The sequence below is a fragment of the Hoplias malabaricus genome, chromosome 6 (assembly GCF_029633855.1).
Source record: "Hoplias malabaricus isolate fHopMal1 chromosome 6, fHopMal1.hap1, whole genome shotgun sequence".
Lineage (NCBI taxonomy): Eukaryota > Metazoa > Chordata > Actinopteri > Characiformes > Erythrinidae > Hoplias > Hoplias malabaricus.
Window position 1 is genome coordinate 7,833,388 of NC_089805.1, and position 18,788 is coordinate 7,852,175.

The 18,788-nt window shown below is 43.0% G+C and overlaps 1 protein-coding gene across 1 annotated transcript; it reads right to left on the minus strand.

The window, feature by feature from the left end:
• Positions 1-1,126: 1,126 nt before the first annotated feature.
• On the minus strand, positions 1,127-14,942 carry samd1a (sterile alpha motif domain containing 1a). Its single transcript, XM_066674986.1, has 7 exons — positions 14,238-14,942; positions 7,131-7,383; positions 6,603-6,748; positions 5,588-5,651; positions 5,405-5,486; positions 4,830-4,944; positions 1,127-2,006 (listed from the first exon to the last, which is right to left on the minus strand). Exons 1-7 carry the CDS (start codon positions 14,634-14,636, stop codon positions 1,857-1,859), a joined length of 1,209 nt encoding a protein of 402 aa, XP_066531083.1. The 5' UTR covers positions 14,637-14,942; the 3' UTR covers positions 1,127-1,856.
• Positions 14,943-18,788: the final 3,846 nt, after the last annotated feature.

Here is an 18,788-nt window from a genome sequence, read left to right on the forward strand (position 1 = left end):
CATTTCCTGAGTGACCATTTGAAATTGTAGGAAGGAACACAATGGGGACTTCCACCAATATTAGAGAAGTTCTACACAATTCAATGGTTGAGATGTAAACAAAGTCTTGCAAAGAGGAATTTACAAGGCGATCACTGTAAAGACGACCCTATTAAAAAATGAAACGATCAAAGCAAAGTTTATCAACAATGAACCATTTCACATCAAAAGCACACTGAATCACTTTGTTTACATCTCAACACACTGAATCATGCTGAAACAATGGCTGGATTTCCCTTTAAAGTTTTCAACAAAGTATCAAGTGATTTTTGTTTGCAGGGAAGAAAATCAGGTTTAAGCCTAAGGTGAGTGAAAAGATATTTTAAAAAGGCAAAATTTCTTTATCAGAGCAATAGAAGTTGTTACAATTAGAGAAATACTAGTCTAGGGAGGGGCAGCAAGTAGTGTCACAGTCACACAACTCCAGGGACCTAGAGGTTGTGGGTTCGATTCCTGTTCCGGGTGACTGTCTGTGAGGAATGTGGTGTGTTCTCCCTGTGTCCATGTGGGTTTCCTCCGGGTGACTGTCTGTGAGGTGTGGTGTGTTCTCCATGCGTCTGCGTGGGTTTCTTCCGGGTGACGATCTGTGAGGAGTGTGGTGTGTTCTCCCTGTGTCTGTGTGGGTTTCCTCTGGGTGACTGTCTGTGAGGAGTGTGGTGTGTTCTCCCTGTGTCTGCGTGGGTTTCCTCTGGGTGAATGTCTGTGAGGAGTGTGGTGGGTTCTCCCTGTGCCTGCGTGGGTTTCCTCCCATAGTCCAAAAACACACGTTGGTAGGTGGATTGGTGGCTCAAAAGTGTCCGTAGGTGTGAGTGAATGTGCGTGTCTGTGGTGCCCTGTGAAGGACTGGCGCCCCCTCCAGGGTGTGTTCCTGCCCTGCGCCCAATGATTCCAGGTAGGCTCTGGACCCACCGCGACCCTGAACTGGATAAGGGTTACAGATAATGAATGATAGTCTAGGGAAGCAGTGTCTTTTGCGTAGATTGCACATCATTTCTTTACTTGTTGTCATACCCAACGTAACTGGAGCCACTGACTTAAAAGCAAATTTCAACAACAACAACAACAGACCCCAACAACATGATCTTTCTTGTGTGTTTTTATTGGAGATCCCTAAGTGTATGTGTTTTGTAGGGGATCCATGTTTCACAATGTGACATACTTGTCTTATAAAATGGGCATAAACTGGACCTAAAACACATCCAATATGTTTCCAGCTTGAAATTTCAGACACAACTCCAGGACATACTTTTACCTTCACTTACCCATTATCTTTAGGACACTTAATATTTTGTAAATATGTGTAAAGTCCCTTTCACGTGGCTCAAAGCCAGTTTTTGGGGAACAGTCTTTTAAGGTAAGAGATCCGCGGCATGTACCATACACTGGAAAATGGAATTTATTTCCTAACGTTACCTATTTGTTTCGAACAGTTCAGAAGTTCTGTTGCTTCTTTATTACATATTAAAATTAATAGGGAAAAGTTGAGAGAGTATTGCAAATGAAATATATTACTGAGATACTGTAATCATATAAAGAAAAAAATACTGGTGAATGAAAAACTGTCCTCTCCTTTAAGAATAATAAAAAAAGAATGCCTAAAAACAAAAAACAATGTGACACCATGGGTGGGGTCACTGATCCTGGAAAGTGAGTTCGAGGAAGGAGGAGAGGAAGCAGAGAAGTCTGTCAGTCTGGGGGATGGAGGGAGGGAGGAAGGGATGGAGGGATGGAGCAGAGGTGAGAGTCCTTTATCTCTGTAGTGTGCCCCCTCTGGCCTCTGTCAGTTTCAGGCAGTCTTTGAGGTGGAGAGGGCGGGGCTAGGACATGACATCACTGTCCTGGAAGTGGCTCCTCTGCAACACCTTCACATGATGCTCGTAGATCTTGAGGGCAGGGCCGAGTCTGATAGACAGACCCGTCAACACGTCGCTGCGCTGCATCAGGAGGAGTGATTTCCCATCAATTTCCTGCAGAGAGTAGGATTTATTAATTAGTATAACTAATATTTACCAATCAGCTAATTTTGTTTATACTCCACAGAGCAGGTCCTCCACAAGTTGAAAAGTAGGTTTATAAACTTTGACTCTAGGAGTCAGTATAATGACAACATTAAGGAGAAAGGTCTTTAATAAAGATCTTAGAACTTAGAAAAGCTCTTCCCTTACATTATTATTTACCTTTTAAATATACAGGGGTTGGACAATGAAACTGAAACACCTGGTTTTAGACCACAATAATGTCAATACAGCGTCAATTCATCTTGGGAATGACATATACAAGTCCTGCACAGTGGTCAGAGAGATTTGAAGCCATTCTTCTTGCAGGATAGTGGCCAGGTCTCTACGTGATGCTGGTGGAAGAAAACGTTTCCTGACTCGCTCCTCCAAAACACCCCAAAGTGGCTCAATAATATTTAGATCTGGTGACTGTGCAGGCCATGGGAGGTGTTCAACTTCACTTTCATGTTCATCAAACCAATCTTTCACCAGTCTCGCTGTGTGTATTGGTGCGTTGTCGTCCTGATACACGGCACCGCCTTCAGGACACAATGTTTGAACCATTGGATGCACATGGTCCTCCAGAATGGTTCGGTAGTTCTTGGCAGTGACGTGCCCATCTAGCACAAGTATTGGGCCAAGGGAATGCCATGATATGGCAGCCCAAACCATCACTGATCCACCCCCATGCTTTACTCTGGGCATGCAACAGTCTGGTGGTACGCTTCTTTGGGGCTTCTCCACACCATAACTCTCCCGGATGTGGGGAAAACAGTAAACATCAGAGAACAATACATGTTTCACATTGTCCACAGCCCAAGATTTGTGCTCCTTGCACCATTGAAACCGACATGGCAAGGTTTGGCTACAGCAGCCCGGCCGTGTGTATTGACCCTGTGGAGCTCCTGACGGACAGTTCTGGTGGAAACAGGAGAGTTGAGGTGCACATTTAATTCTGCCGTGGTTTTAGGTTTTTTGGATACAATCCGGGTCAGCACCCGAACATCCCTCTCAGACAGCGTCCTCTTACGTCCACAGTGAATCCTGTTGGATGTGTTTCGTCCTTCTTGGTGGTGTGCTGACATTACCCTGGATACCGTGGCTCTTGATACATCACAAAGACTTGCTGTCTTGGTCACAGATGCGCCAGCAAGACGTGCACCAACAATTTGTCCTCTTTTGAACTCTGGTATGCCACCCATAATGTTGTGTGCATTGCTAATTAACCCTTCACACTCTGCTCTTACTGGTGCAATTTGCAATTAATGAAGATTGGCCACCAGGCTGCTCCAATTTAGCCATAAAACCTCCCACACTGAAATGACAGGTGTTTCAGTTTCATTGTCTAACTCCTGTAGATGCATTAATATTTCATAATAAAATAACAAATCAATATCTACTTCAAACTGATTCTTTCAAAATGTAAACACATAACTGCAACAATACAAAAAGACATTTTAAAGACATAATATAATATAAAAACAGTGAGTTGGAACCAGTTCAAGCCTATATTCATCTAAGCAGAGGCTAACTCCTAATCAACCTCTTAATTAAAATGACATATAAATAACTATAATTTCAATAAAATATGAATCACTCAGACACAAGGTCTAAAAACTTAAGGATTTAAAGTAAACCACATTTTGAACAATTTCATCTCACCACAGCAGCTAGAAACAGTTTGTTAAATGGGAATTCCAATGATTTTTCAAATATTATGGTAATACAGATCATTAAATCGGTAGAAAAACAATATTTTTTATGCAAACCATTGTTCTTTTCAAACCTCGCTGAACCATTAAACACATTTCTGAATTATCACATATATTTAAACACATGTCTCCATACTAGCTGGATCATCCACTCTTTCACCAAATAAAAAAAAATTTGATCTTCTCAATGGTTCCAAAAGTACAGAGTGTAATAACCGAAGAACATGGCAGGACTCCTCTTTCTTTTAAGTACTCGCTGAGCTTTTGCAGAACTGAGTGTAGAGATCTTTGTGTTTCTGAGACTCTCTGCAGGACATTTATTACAATCTGATTAATTTCTATGTCCTAGTTGTGATCTAAAGACAAGATTCTCTCAACTACCGGTCTGTGGAACAGTTGCGGAGCACACTTTGGAGGCCCTCGAGCCAGTATCGGTGGTCTGTAGTACGTAGCAAATTGTAGTAAGAAAAAATACAGTGAAAAATAAAATGGTTTGAAACTTTATATAAAAGAGCAGCCCTGACTTGTTTAAAAAATAAATAATAATAATGTTCATGTCCTCCTGGAAATCTAACTTAACAGTTTTCATCTCCAATCCAAATCTAACAGCCCTCACTCAGCAAATTAGGAACTTCTGAAGGCAATAATTGGATCAGTGTATATTAGGGTTGCAGCCAAACTCTGTAGGAAGGTAGATCTGCAGGAGCAGGCTGGCAGACCACATAACTATAGTCTACTATAGAAATGATGGAGAGTTGCCTTGCATTTATATTTAAGCATTCACCAAAAAAAAATGCTGCTTCAAGTCCTGGAAAAAAATAAGTGCCTGTAATAAAGGCTACAGTACTAGGGAGGCCAGCAGTGCCCAAAAATTCCCCTCCGTTATCCAGAACCCAATCTGAGTCAAGGCAAGCCAAGGCCCACAAAATACAAAGTCCATGTGTAATTTGCCTGTAAACTGTTCCATTTCTCTGACCCTGTAACAAAAACCCATTACTATCCAAGTACATCAGCTCAAATCACATAGCACATGACTTCACAGGCCAGATTTGGACACTTTGGACAGTGCTGAGGGACTGACCTGTGTTCTGAAAGCCACTGCCTGCTCAGGAAATCCCACCGCTGTGAAGTAACTGACCACATCTGCCACAGTCCACTGTAGCGGGTCCTGTGCAATCTCCTCAGTCTTCACTGAACTGTAGAGCAAAGATCAACAGCAGAATTACACCTTACACCAAAACACGCTAACGGGTCATTTCCATAATCCCCTATTGTTCCTGACCAGGGTTAAGTGATTTAGGCCAGTCTCTGTCCAATCAGGAACCTGCTGTAAATGACAGGTTAATTCTTCTAATACAGCACTATCAACAAATACAAGTTTACAAGACCACACCTTCTAAAACCCAACATTAGTTCTGTTGACCGTGCATTCTCTTAGTAAACCCAGAGCCAGTCCTGAGCCGGGTGTGGTGCTGTTTACACATAAGCCAAATTTAAGCTTAGTCTTATAATAAACGTCACACTGCCAAGGGCAGTTCAGGATTGAAAGCTTGTTTTGTTGGACTAGCCTTAATCTCGGACAAAAACATCCCAATAAGGCCATGGTGGGAAATATTAGACATATGGTTTCAATATAAACCCATCCCTGCCACTTACTCTCCTCTCTTCATCCCTCCGTTCTTGGCTTGTTCTATTTCTTGTGGGCAAGCAACATCATCCCCTTTACTGCACTTTTTATCTGAGAGGAAAAAAACAATCAAAGAGATTTTAATACACAGGCTTAAAAATGCAGAAACTAGTTTTATTGCAGGACACAGACTCCTCATTCAGACCACTCACCCTCTTCTGTGGGGACAGGACCTTTGGCGGGTTCTCGGTCAGAACCCACAGCCTCATCCTGGTGCTGTGGAGTAGAGAGAAGACACAATAAGAGGCTGTTATCCATAATAATTAAAGCCCCAATCAGGAGACTCAAGTACCGCAGGAACACAGGCTACTGAATAAGAACAATACGGCCACTACGACACAAAAGGTCTCTCATGTAAAGCCGGTGCAACCCAGTGCCAGTCCTGGGGCAGTCAGAGCACAGAAATGCACTTTAAGTGATGAGTTGGCAACAAGTGTTATTGATAAGGCAAGATATTTTTGGTGTCCGAAGTTTGTTTCTTTTCATTGTCTTTACATTACGATGTTCAACCGCTAACGGTATGTTGCATTGTTTTCATTAAAGCAGCAATGGCCACAACAGTGTGCCAAAGCAGTCAGGGAGCGTCCCATCTACAGTTTAGCTTTCCCAATTTTTGGAGGTGGAATAAAACCCATGAATATTTTGGTGTGAGCCGCGGATGCTAAATTTTACAATAACTGGCTCTGTTTATTCTATCGCAGGTCAGTGAACACAATGATTTTGAAGATGTCATTTTAAGGTAAACATACTATCTAGTGTTGCTTGTTTGATATTGTACACTATCAGAAATTATACACCTTTTTAAAAATGATGTAGCATTACAACACAATTTAAAACAAGTGTTCAACTGGTGGATATAACTTCTATTAAAGTCTTAGATTCAGTGCAAAGCTAAAGAAGCGTATATCCACCATTTAGCAGTGTGCAAACAATAACATTGGGCTAAGACATCTCCCAAAAGACCTGTGAAGTCCATGTGATTTCTGACCCCGTATGTAACTTTGAATGAATACAAGTCTTCATCAAATTAAAAAGTACAGAAAAGTAGATGATCATATGAATTTGATCACTGGCCAAACCATCAATTTAAACTAATTTAAAGCCCCTAAAGAGCCAGTGATCTTCAGTGTGACAGACAGCTGGGCCAAGCTGTGTGGATATGCTCACCAGAGAGGCTCTACAGTCGGACAGCAGCTGATCGGGCGTGAGCGCGTTCTCCTCGACTCTCTGCCCCTCCTCCCCGGTCAGTGCACTCCGCTGAGCCGAGGGACAGATGGCTGCCGGCTGCCGGGCCAGCTCCAGCTCCAGGGAACCTGTGCAGACACACAGAGCCGTAATGAGTTCAGGTACAGACGCTGCCAAGAACCATGGATCCACCCCACAGATCACTCAAACATAAATACAACACGGGGGAGTGACATTGCCTTGATGTTTGCCTTACATTTGTTCAGTCCTGGAATATGAAAATCAAATGTGTGTGAAGTCTTTGGTAAGATCAGGAAGGTTGTAATGTGCATGTCTCTGGGAAGTTTAATCCCCAGTGATGCTTTTGCTATCAGTAACCAGGAGGCATGAAAGATATGAGCATAATTTATCTATACTTCAATACTGTTTAAACAATACAAGCACAGGCAGTGCATTTAACAACAGGTCACAATCTTGGCAGAGGTAGACTGTGGTGTTATTTGTAGACACCTGTGTCCTGCTGGGCAGGAGGCTGTGTGTGCTCGGGGGCAGTGTGTGGGCTCTCTCTGCCTGGCTCCAGGCTGCTGTGGCTGGGGGAGCTCTTGGAAGCTGTGGGGGACTCTGCTGGGAGGCTGGCTGCAGTGTCAGTGACGGGGCTGAGGCCAATGCCCGAGTCTGTGGTGTTCTGGAGGCACGGAGCATCCAGACTGGCCTCCTCCTCGTCCATACTGCTGTCCAGACCTGCGGTGGTAGAGAGCTCATCCTGAAAACATGAGAGGTGGAGTCTCAGAGGCAAACTTTGACAGCTCAACAGCGAATACTCAAACAAACCTGATGGTGCAGTAATGTTCCGATCAGGTGTAAAGCTTTCTTTAATTCATCTCAGTTCCAGTCTTCTATACCTCATACAGGACATGAAACCTCGGTAATTATTAAGATGTAAATTAGTGCCGAGTCCCAAGGACTGAATTTAAAACTACTGATTTATAAGCTTCAGAACAGAAAGAAAGACTTAATTCCATTTGAAGTTGTAGGAGAAGGACTGACTGAAAATAAAAGACCTTAAGAGAGAAGCATAAATCTCTGAGCACACTCTCCCTTGTCCAGCAGGTTTTAGATTTTACGAAGCAAAAATATAAACACAGATATCTCTGCAAAAGCAGCTTGTAAGAACGTCTCATTTGCTTTTCCCTGACTATCTATGAAAAATAAACTGCAAAACCTGACTGTTTTGAATTCACTGTTTTGTGATGTCACAGAAACCCAACACATTTCCTTTCATCGCGTATTCAGCCTACAGCAGTGTAGCCCCAACCATTCACACTGAGGTTTTAAAACATGCTGCAGCCTGAACTGTTGTTTGAACAAGTTCCTTAATCCAGAGCCACCCATCAGAACAGATCTTAGTGTAAAAAGCACCGCAGCACAAACAGTTTTTCTGTTAAGTGTTGGAAAGGGTCAGGAACATTATTCCTGTGGGATGGAACGACCATTTTGAGTTTGTAAACCCACACAAATATTAGTGAGTTCTTAAATCTGACACAAATACCTGTCATGTGTATAACAATAAATAGTTGAAGAGCAGAATCTGTGAAATATTTACTTGAATTTGAGATATAATAATAATAAAGCTCCAGGAACATGGAGGTTGAGGGTTCAAGTCCCACTCCGGGTGACTGTCTGTGAGGAGTTTTGTGTGTTCTCCCCGTGTCTGTGTGGGGGTGCTCTGGTTTCCTCCCACAATAAAAAATGAGTGTGTGTCAGCCTGTGAAGGTCTGACACTCCCTCCAGGGTGTGGCCCCGCCTTGCCCCTAGTGATTCCAGGTAAGTTCCAGCCCTTACAAGCGTTTACAGACAATGAATGAATGAAAGTTTTTGTACATGATTCAGATGAGAGGATCAAATCCTGCAAAATATGCAATTAGTCCCAACATTTCTCAACACTTTCCCCTTTGGCTGCTCACCGGTAGATTAAAAGGCCTGCCGTGTATGTTGATAGGATTGGTTCCTTAGGTTTATGACATAAGAAAGCTGCGCTGTCTGAATCTGACCGTCGTCTATGGAGCAATGCAGTTTCAAAGCAGAAATGATCAGCCATGACTGCTGGCTGCTTATTACACTTGTTTCACTAATGATATGGCGTTCAGCCTATTTAAAATTATAATAATAATAATAATAATAATAATAGACATGTTGGCTAACAATGTTAAAGTAGAGGGAGTCTTTAATATGGTTAATATCAACAAATAATAATAATTTTGCTTCCATTTTTAACTGCTATCGAGAGTTCACTTTCGGCTTTTTCTAGTTTAAAATTGTCATAATCTGAAAAAATATATATTTTGCGATTTAAAAAGTGTCCTCAGACGTCTGAATCCGTTTTCATGTGAAATGCAAGTGGGAAAGAAATAAAGAATAAAAAATAAACAACTAACGTTAGAAAACAAGAGATACGGGCTTTTTAATGATCAGCAAGCTGAAGGTCCGAAGCGGAAGAGTCCAGTTCTGAGGCCATGAACCGAGTCCCAGACTTCAGCTCTTCGCCTTCACGCCTCTCATTAAACTTCTGCTTGCTTGCTTTTTTTCTCCTGCGCGTGCGTGCGAGCGCGCGGACGAGGCCCCTGCTCTCCGCCTTGGAGCGCGCGACGTATAAGCGTGTCCTTGCGTAACTAGCTCGAGGCTCGGAGCCGAGCCGCTCCTCCAAAAAAACAACGAAAAAAGAGAGAGAAAGAGAGCGAGCGAGAAAAAAAAAAAGAAGCCGAGACCACCGACCCACCCCAACACAGACCACTCCTGCGCGCGCCTTCCCCCTGACACACGCACGCGCTCAGAAGCGCGCGCTGCAAACCGCGCGAACTAGGACTGGTATGATTCGAATCAGTCTACTGAACCGGATCTTGTCGAGCCGACTCCGTAGTTCGAACGTACGCTTCGGCGGTTCCTTGATTCAGAGCCAAGTGAACTTTACTCTCGTCTCTCATTGTCCACTCAGAGACTTCTGCTCGCTGACAGACACTCAGTCAGACTCAAAGCACAAACCCCTCTCAGGTTTTTATCCTCAAAGCTGGGACAACAATGATGACTTTGAAGTTTGTTGTCTGTGAAGATTTTTGGGAGTAGACTCTAGAGCCTAGACCAAATCAGGCCGCACCTCTCACTCAAAGTGTCTATAACCAAACTGAATTGAACTAGAAGCCAAAAAACAAAAAGAACAAGACACAGGACCAATAAATAAATGGCTGAAAAAAAGAGGCAGCTTTGGGGAAGCCATTCTTCTATTCTTAGCATTATCAGTAGTCACCATGACTTGAAAACAACTTGATGACAGTTGAAAAACTACTGACAAACACCCAAAAACTTATAAACACCCAATTTACAAAGACAACTACATTCAACTTAAATGCATTCACAATCACAAGATTACTTTCAGTGTTAAAAAAATAATTCATTCATCCTCTGTAATCACTTCATGCCAATCAGTGTCTCGGCGTGTCTTGAACCCAACTGGAACTTTTGCTCCAAAGCAGGGGCACACCCTGGACAGGTCAGTCAATCACAGAGCATCTCACACCCACACATTCACTCACACACACACCTGTTTCACACAGATAATCCACCTGCCAACATGCATTCTGAATTGTGGAAGGAAACCAGCAGACCAGGAGGTAACCCACACAGACACAGGTAAACCACACCAGTCACACAAAGACAGTGACTCAGGACCTGTGCGGCAGTGCCACTGTGCCATGCTTACGCTGATAAATGTTATTTTATATTCTATTGTACACCACTAAACTTTCCTTCCATACTGTAACAGCCAGCTGATTAATACACACGTCTTACACATGGCTTATCTAATGCAAATCACACACTTCCGTTCTTAGAGTGTGACATTTAAGAAGGTGCTTATAGCTTCTAATGAATGACTAATGGTGATGCACTGCATTGCACATACTCTTTGAGCACTGGTGTAGCAGGCAGTTGGGGACACTGTGGGAAATGTCAGGCAGCTTTCATTTGTTCTCACAAAAGCAAGAAATGAGCTCGATTCACAGAAATAAAACATAAAATCATACGATTATTGATTAAGATTATTTTCCCTGCCCACTGTTGCACAGCAATCAAAACTCAGAAGATGTTTTAAAGGCTAAGCATCACTTAATGGACCTCCATGAATATTTCACATTATTTTAGTTACTGACATATATAAGTATGAATTAAAATGAAAATAGCAGCTTAATTTGCTTTAAAACTGACAATTTTATTAAATTGACGGAAAAACCAGAGCTCGCTACGGAAATTCTTGAACGCGACCGTGACGTCACTGGTGGACAACAGCTGAACAACGCCGCGGTAAAACACCGTTATGACTGACTGTTATGACAATATCTAGCTAAATAACTAACATTATTCACGACAATAGCCTAGCAATAAGCTAAACTCAAATGTAGAGGTACCGTTATTCTTGTAAATGTGATTGAAGTCGAACTCGAATTCATCCGACACTATAAACCTCCGTAATGCAGCTACGTAGCCGAGTATAATCTGAGACACCGAGTTTAGCGAGTCAGTTTGGGACCAACAGTCTTTTAAACCTTATTCCTTGAATTAGTAAAGAAAAATCACGTTTTCTGACTATCAATAAACACAAGTTAGGAACTCAAATTCCACTGTATTTATTTGTTTGACACTTTCATATCGCTGGTGCTTGGCCTGTAAAGACCGGCAATGTTGATACGTGTTGATGAACAATGTTTAGGTCTCTTAAATCAGACATGTTTAAGAATATATACTAGCAAGGTAAAATGATGTCTGATTTCATGTTGAATTGAATAAGTGCATAGTTTATCGTCTGTATTCGTCTGTTATCTGTTGGCCTGCATTCACAAAAACAGTTCCATTATCTGTCAACAACCCAATGACAAACAACAGACAGCAAAGAATGAAAGAGCTTGAAAACTACAAACAAAAATTCAGAGCTGTAACACACAGATGTAAAGATACTGCGGGACAAAAACTGGTCTCAAACTTGTCTAAGCTTCAGCTTTTGAGAAATGGCTGCAGATTTTGCTCAAAAGCTTTAGCTTCCTGCTCACATTGAAGTCGGTCTAAAAACAAACCTACAACAAGTATCAGCGTTTTTTGTTTTGCTTTTTTATGATACCACAATGTCTTGACAAAGGAACCTTGAGTGTAGCTGTGGTCCACAGTAACTGCATTTTATTTATCACTCAACACAGCTATGGTGACTCTGACTGACTTTCACAAAACTGTACACCACACTACACCATAATTGATCTGAAACCCATAACAAAATAGTAGACCCACAAAACAGTGCACAACATATGGGCCAAGGCATCCACTTGGATAAAGGCCATATGATTTCATGCAACTCATTTCTGAAAGGTTATATCTAAACTGTATCCATCATTCAAGCAATAACTTAGACTGTGCTGGGCTTAAGAGTCCAACTGATCTAAACTGAACTTGTAGCATTTAAAGAAACACTCTGGTCAGTTTAGGAAATGCCCCATCTGAAGATAAATCTGGCTTTAATGTGTCCAAAATGTGTTTGATCTGATTTGTTTGGTTTCTTTTTTAATGTCATGCAAAACAAAAATGGCAAAGATTCTCCAATAACTAACATTAATGATAAATTAATCATAAAAAATAAAGAAAAAATATAGGCAATAAGTCCCTGCAACTCTCTTCACCTACCCCTCTATCTTTCACCTGCAGCCCCGAAGCCCCACCCCTGAAGTTGGTAGGTTTGACTGGTTGGTGCCTCAGGTGTATGACTTCAGAAACCCAGACTATCTGAGATTGTGCACTTGAAACTCTCTTTGGGACAACTTATTTCAATCACTATACATGTTCTAGTGAACAAACACCTCCACAAACACCTGATGACAAGTTTAAAACTTTTCATTACAACGGGTCTTTGAAAACGTTTTTTAAAACTGTCCTTTTAAACGCTACACAAAAGTTGTGAATCGGCTCTAGTGAGTGGCTGTCATGAATCGGTTCATGAGAGCCGACTCCTCGGGGGAGTCGCTCGCAGCTCGTGGAGGCACTGCTGCGCTGAACTTTAGATCCGCCCCGCGCTCCGAGAGGCGCGCGCTGCTGCCGCCACAGCGGACGAGGGGGAAAAAAAAGAAAAAAAAAAAGAGGCACGGGCGATGAACGCGTGGCTTTCTCCGACAGGACTGAGAGCCGCGCACACCGCGGCGGGGTTACCGTTACAGAATCACAGACACCGCCGTGTTCTTCGGCGACCCGTTATTTCCGCCGACTGTTAAACAGCTTTGTGCGACCGAACCGTCCATGTTTTTTTTTTCTTTTTTTTTCCCCTTTTCTTTTCTTTCTTTTTTTTTTTGTCTCCGTGCCCCCCTCCTCCTCGCGCCGCGTTTACACTCCGCCGACTCCCCGTCCTCCTGCCCCAAGAGAGAGACGGGGGCCGAGTTTCCTGACAAAACCTGCATTTTCTCGAGATGCGTCGTTAAAACACACTCGCTTTTGTGCTTAGAAAACGACCTTTAACTCAACCGCTGAACGGGCGAGCCCCTCCCCCTCCCCCTCGCATACTCTCACGCACACATATATACGCGGCTGGAGCTCAAATCGTTCCCCACTTCCCTCAGTAGGGCACGAAACTACGGCTTCTGTCTCCGCAATGTGCAGAAACGATTGAATAAAGACCGTGAATCAGTGTATATTTAATTCATATACTCCCAACGGACGGTGTTTTTTGGGGGTAGAAGCAATATTTCTTGTGTATTTTACGACCTAAACAACGCACTCCATAGTGAGCAAGGCGCGATTCAAGACGCGCCCGGAGAGAGTCGCTCCGCACGGTCGGCTCCCCACATCCGCGATGGTTTTGTTTTTGTTTCTTTGTTTTGTTTCTTTCCCTTTCTCGACAACTTTTACCTCATCAGAGTTTCAGAAAGATCCCATAAACACACTAAAAGCAGCAGAAAAAAACAAAGTGGGGACGGGAAAAGCTTAAACTGGGACGTTGGCCGGCTAACGTCAGTGTGGGTGTTAGCCCGCTAAGCTACAGTAACTGGGGTTTAATAAGAGAGAAAAAGCCCGAACCAGAACCAGAGCCGTGCGGTGCTGAGGCGCGTTTTCACCTCTTTTCTGTCCCTGTGTTGTTGGTGATTGTGAACCGAAGCTAACCGCTCTGCGCCAGTTCTCTTGTGCGCGTGTACGTGCGAACGAGTAACGTTAACGTTAAAGTGTGCGCGTGCATGCGTGCGTGTGCGAGCAAGTAACGATAGCGTTAAAGTGTGTGTATGTGTGTGTTTGCGCACTTGCCTTTTGCAGGCGAACTAGTTCACTAATCCCTACACATCTGATGTTATCCCTCTCTCCACTACCCCCCCTTTCTCTCTCGCAGTGCCTTTCTCTCTTTTTCGCTGTTGTTAGCGATAATTTTTTTCTCCTCGCGTCTGCGCCAGTTCTCGTGAGCGGGCGTGCGCTCGCGTGCGCGTGCGTGAGTAACGTTAACGTTGATAACTAGTTCAACACTTTCAACCTCAACAAAAACATCACGTTTTTTAAATCTCTCCCTCCTCCAAAGGCCGACTCTCTCTCTCTTTCTCTCGCTCTCACCTCTCCGTCCTCCGTAGGTTCCTCGTCGGCGGCTCCCAGCGCCGCGTCTCCGTCTCTGTCGCGGGTCTCGTGCTCCCCGTTGGCAGTGGCGGCGGCGCTGCTGGCGCCGCTCGCTCTCCTACTCGCGTTTCTCTCTGCGGCCGCGGCGGCAGGCTCGAGCCTCCGGCGGCCGCGCTGCACTTTGGCGGCGTTCCGGTAGGAGACGGAGCCCTTGTAGTTGACGCGAAGCACGGCGTGCTGCTGGATGAGCGCCTCGAGCTCGGCGCAGGTCCGCTCGGGCTCCGCTCCGTGCCGCCGCCGCACCATCCGGCAGATCCGCTGCAGGTCCGGCCGCGCCTTCCGCGAGCGCAGCGAGTCGATCGTGTCCAGAATCCACTCGCGGAACCGGGGCTCCGACATCTTCGCTCTGTCCGCTGTCTCCGTTTCACTGGCTCGTGTTTGGTGTTTCGTGTTTCTGCGCTTTTGTTTCGTCCTCTTTTTTTCCTCCTCCTCTTCTTTTCTTTCCTTCCGTCTGTCCGGCGCGAGCGCTTCTGCTGTTTCGAACTCTCTCTCTAGAGTTCAAGGGTTTCTCTCCCCTGTTTTCGTCTTTCTGTTCGTCCTCTTGTTGTGCGTTTTTTTTCCTCTCTTTTTTTTTATCTCCGCGCACCGCGCTGCTGCCCCGCGCTGCGAGCGAGCGGAAACCTCGCGCGTGCGTGCGTTCCTTCGTTAGGCGCCTCGTGCGCTTAAGGTGGAGCGGCTCCGATTGGCTGGCGCGCGTGCAGCAGCCGCCACCGCCACGGCCGTCGCCACCAGGGGGCGGGGGGACTTTTAAGGTGGAATTGGAAGAGAAAAAGACGCAGCTCAAAACAACACACGCTTTTGTACGAGTCAGTAAACAACAACAACAACAGAGGAATTAAAGTAAATACTTCAGCTCTACCAAGTTTTTTTTAAAAGGGGGACGTTAATCCACTTTAAAACTCAAAACTTGTCTCTTAAAAACACGTTCATCATGGAATGGAGCTTTTTAAAAACATAACCGTCCCCAACACACAAACAAGTATTTACCTGTTGTTTATAGATCAAAAATTTAAACTCCTCGTGCAAATTATGAATTTTTTGTTTATATTTTTTAATTAGTGACTTTTGTCCACCGCATAAAATGTCTAACTTTCATCAACAGAAAATGTCAATTTTATTTATTACAGGTTGAATTACATCTGAATTAAAAACAGCAGGTTGTAACAAAAAGGGCTGACATTTGTGTAATTTTAACAATTAAAACTTTATTGGAATGATACATGTTGCAAAATATTATTCTGTGTACTTTTTGTAATTTTTTTGTATATATTTTTTATTTTAATTTTTTTTTAACATACTCCATGTGTCTTACGAGTATCCGTCAAGTTCTCCAGAAGGTAAAATAATTAAGACTGTTAAAGGCAGAGAATATACAGTATTGTTTTCCCCGAAAAGGTACAATAAACCACATCATCACCATACCTGTGTCAGGAGGAAAGTGTTTGTTATTGAAAATACACTTAGAAAATATGAAAAAAGTAAATCAATGTTTTCTTTTTTCTTCATGATTTTAAAAAGCAAATAGAAGAGTGTAGGAAACTGGATGTGTACAAAGGCAAATTGAAGCATGGACTGATGCACAGAAAAACAGCTGATTGACAAAAGAGTGAAGGGATGAGAAGGAGACGGAGGGATGCGGGACACCGAGCGTGTTTTAGAGAGGAACTGTTGGGCCCAGAGAACCGAAAAAGGACAGAGAGGGTGACTGCAACAGCTGCACCACGCAAAAGTTATCACTTATTTACATACTCGGTCAGAAGAGGTCTCGGCAGCAGCGCATCTGAGCATTTCCCACAAATCTTTGGTTATTGGAAAACGATTAGATGCTGTTGTGATCAGCTTAGAACCTGCTCATGGATTTACTCCCATTTTATCCAAGTGCCTCCAGGGCCCTTGTGTGTAAGGCCTCTCAGACCAGGAGCACCTCCACCCCCTTCATACCGCTGTACTCATTAGGATATGAAAAGGCCAGGCGCTTGATCCCAGTCGAGCTTAAAACACAAGGATCCTGTGGAAAAAGTCGAACAAAAACGAGGAAAGGCTCTAATCTGAACCACTTGGACCATCCTCTGACGTAGTACATTAATAGGGGATAGTCCTTTGCCAATGTTCTTGTCAAAAGACCACTGCAGCCAAGCCTAAGTCTGTCAATTTAATTTTAATTTTAAAAAATGACTTCAGTAAGCTTTCCTGGAACACTGTTTTGTTTTTTTATCCCCAGCACATGAGCTATACAAAACCCAAGAGGTGAAGCGGTGAAACTCTTTCCCCCATTTTTTTTATGCTTTGGAGTTATAAAAGAGAAGAAAACGATAACAATATTAATAATAATAATAAAATATGAGTGAACATCCATGGTGATGTAAGCCTACAGGTGGCACTCGAGCAAACTCAAAAACAGAAGTTCATTTTGTGTTTTTTCCTCTTGAGGAAGAGTTCTAAGCAAACCCTACAATGTGGAACATCACTCTAGGGGCTTGTTTCTCTCGCCTCTCCCTCAAAATTCTCTCTCTGCCACCTTAAAAAAAAAAAGAGCCAAGCCTGCGTCCCGGTCACTGTTTCAGCCGAGTGAGTCACAAGCTTGAGTCTTTTAAGTGGCGAAAATGTGGAGAAACAACATTACAAAGCATTTCTGAAAGAGCATCCTTTTCACTCCACAGCCAAGTCAAAAACATACTTCAATCCAGAGACATACATTTTTTTGTTTTCCATCCCCATAAATCTTCAGTTTTTAAGCTGGCACTAATACGTTAGCTTCGTGAACATTCAGTAAAAAGTAAATCAAAAAAACTACAACACGATGCATTAAAAACAAAACAAAACAAACAAAAAAAAAAAAAGATGAGAATTCTCAGTTACATCACGTACAAATCACAGAAATGCAGGATTTAGTGGGAGCAGAGTGTGGCACCTACAACGGCATCCCACAGCAACCTGCTGACTCCTGTATGACAGCGCTGAAAGCAAAGAAATGAGCATCTGAACACCACAATAACACAAAAGCAAAGCTCTGTTTAAAATAAAACACACATTTACCACAAACAGTCTGCATTATTGCACATGATGGGGCACTACTAACATCTGAGATATTTGGGTTTAGATTGTCTTGCATCCTCCAGATTTAAAGAGCAAGAGAGATTTAATTCCCCCCACATTCCCAAAGCTCCCAGGTTTAAAAAAAAAACAAAAACAACAACAAACCCCTTTGGCTGGGTTTTAAAACGAGGGCACACAGTTCTTAATAGAAGCCCATTCCCTCCAGGTAAAAATCACAAGCTTTTCTTTATGTTTCCGGCTGCAGTGTCTCAACATTTTTGATGAGCGTCACGAAATAATATTTTCTCTGAGGTTTAAAGCTCATCTCAAAATAACAACTTGACCCCAAAATAATGCCTTGCTTTCTTGAAATGTAATAACTCTTTATTTTAACACAGTACATTAAGTTCATCCCAAAAGCTCAAGAAATACCTCATTACTGGTAGAAAGAAGTCAATATTTTTGAGAAGACATTTCAAGATGCTGCAGAAAGTCATTATTTTGAGATACGACATGCACATTTAACCTATGTCCATATTTCAAGAAGCTAAGATTTTGAAACTGAATTGTTTCTACCTGGCATGAATGAGCTCCCACTATTTACCGATGTAATATTGATGTAGGAAGCCCCACCAATAGCTACAGCATCTTGCAATTTATTTATGGATGGCTGGTCCAAAAGAAAACAAAACAAAATGGCGTGGACTGTTGATTTTTTGTTGTAAAGGCTTGCAGTATGGAAGTATACCTTGCCTGTATGTATTATCCTCAGAGTTGTTCACTAAAGGCAGGTTTCTGTTATAGGTATATACTTTAAAAAAAAAAAAAAAAAAAAACACCTTTCCCTAACCTTTCATTCAAAGGATTTGTCTAAGAGCTCTCAGAATCCAGATTTAAAAAGCAGGTTGTCGGGTTTGTTCACTGCATGGCAGGGCACACAGACAGTGAGTAAACACACCTTCTCTGGAGGGAGCAGTAACCTTGTGTAGTCCTGCTCTAACGGTTTCCAGTACAAAAATAACATGCACCTCTTTTTTTTCCCCTTCCGGAGAGATTTTTGCTACTTTTTTTTTTCACATCAACACATCAACCAGCTTCACTGCAACTAACAAGCGCTTTGTGCTCAAACAACTCACTTCACATTTTTTCCTTTTTCTTCCATTTCGGCAGTTAACACAATCTGATTTACGTCTGGAGGGGGGGGGGGGTTTGGGGGGACACCTTCATTTAGGTTTCTAAACAGAGAAAAAAGAGTGGACATCGATGTAGTCCGATCTATAACAGCATACATGTGCTACTAAAAGACTGATATTCAGGAGTACGAGGCAATACCGGTGGCCATTGTAAAACCACAGAGCCTCCTTCGCTATGGCTGCTGTGAAACTCAGTACTGAGATAGAGCTGTGATTTGAGCTGTCAGAGCCTGACACTTACCAGAAAACCCCCAAGCCATAA

What these genes read in the sequence shown, in the direction of transcription:
- samd1a (XM_066674986.1), bottom strand. Translation starts at nt 14,636, where the DNA reads ATGTCGGAGCCCCGGTTCCGCGAGTGGATTCTGGACACGATCGACTCG. An exon ending in TCCTGTCCCCACAGAAGAGG is followed by an intron (nt 5,487 to 5,587) that starts GTGAGTGGTCTG and finishes TTTTCCTCTCAG; the next exon opens with ATAAAAAGTGCAGTAAAGGG. An exon ending in GGAGGGATGAAGAGAGGAGA is followed by an intron (nt 4,945 to 5,404) that starts GTAAGTGGCAGG and finishes TTTGCTCTACAG; the next exon opens with TTCAGTGAAGACTGAGGAGA.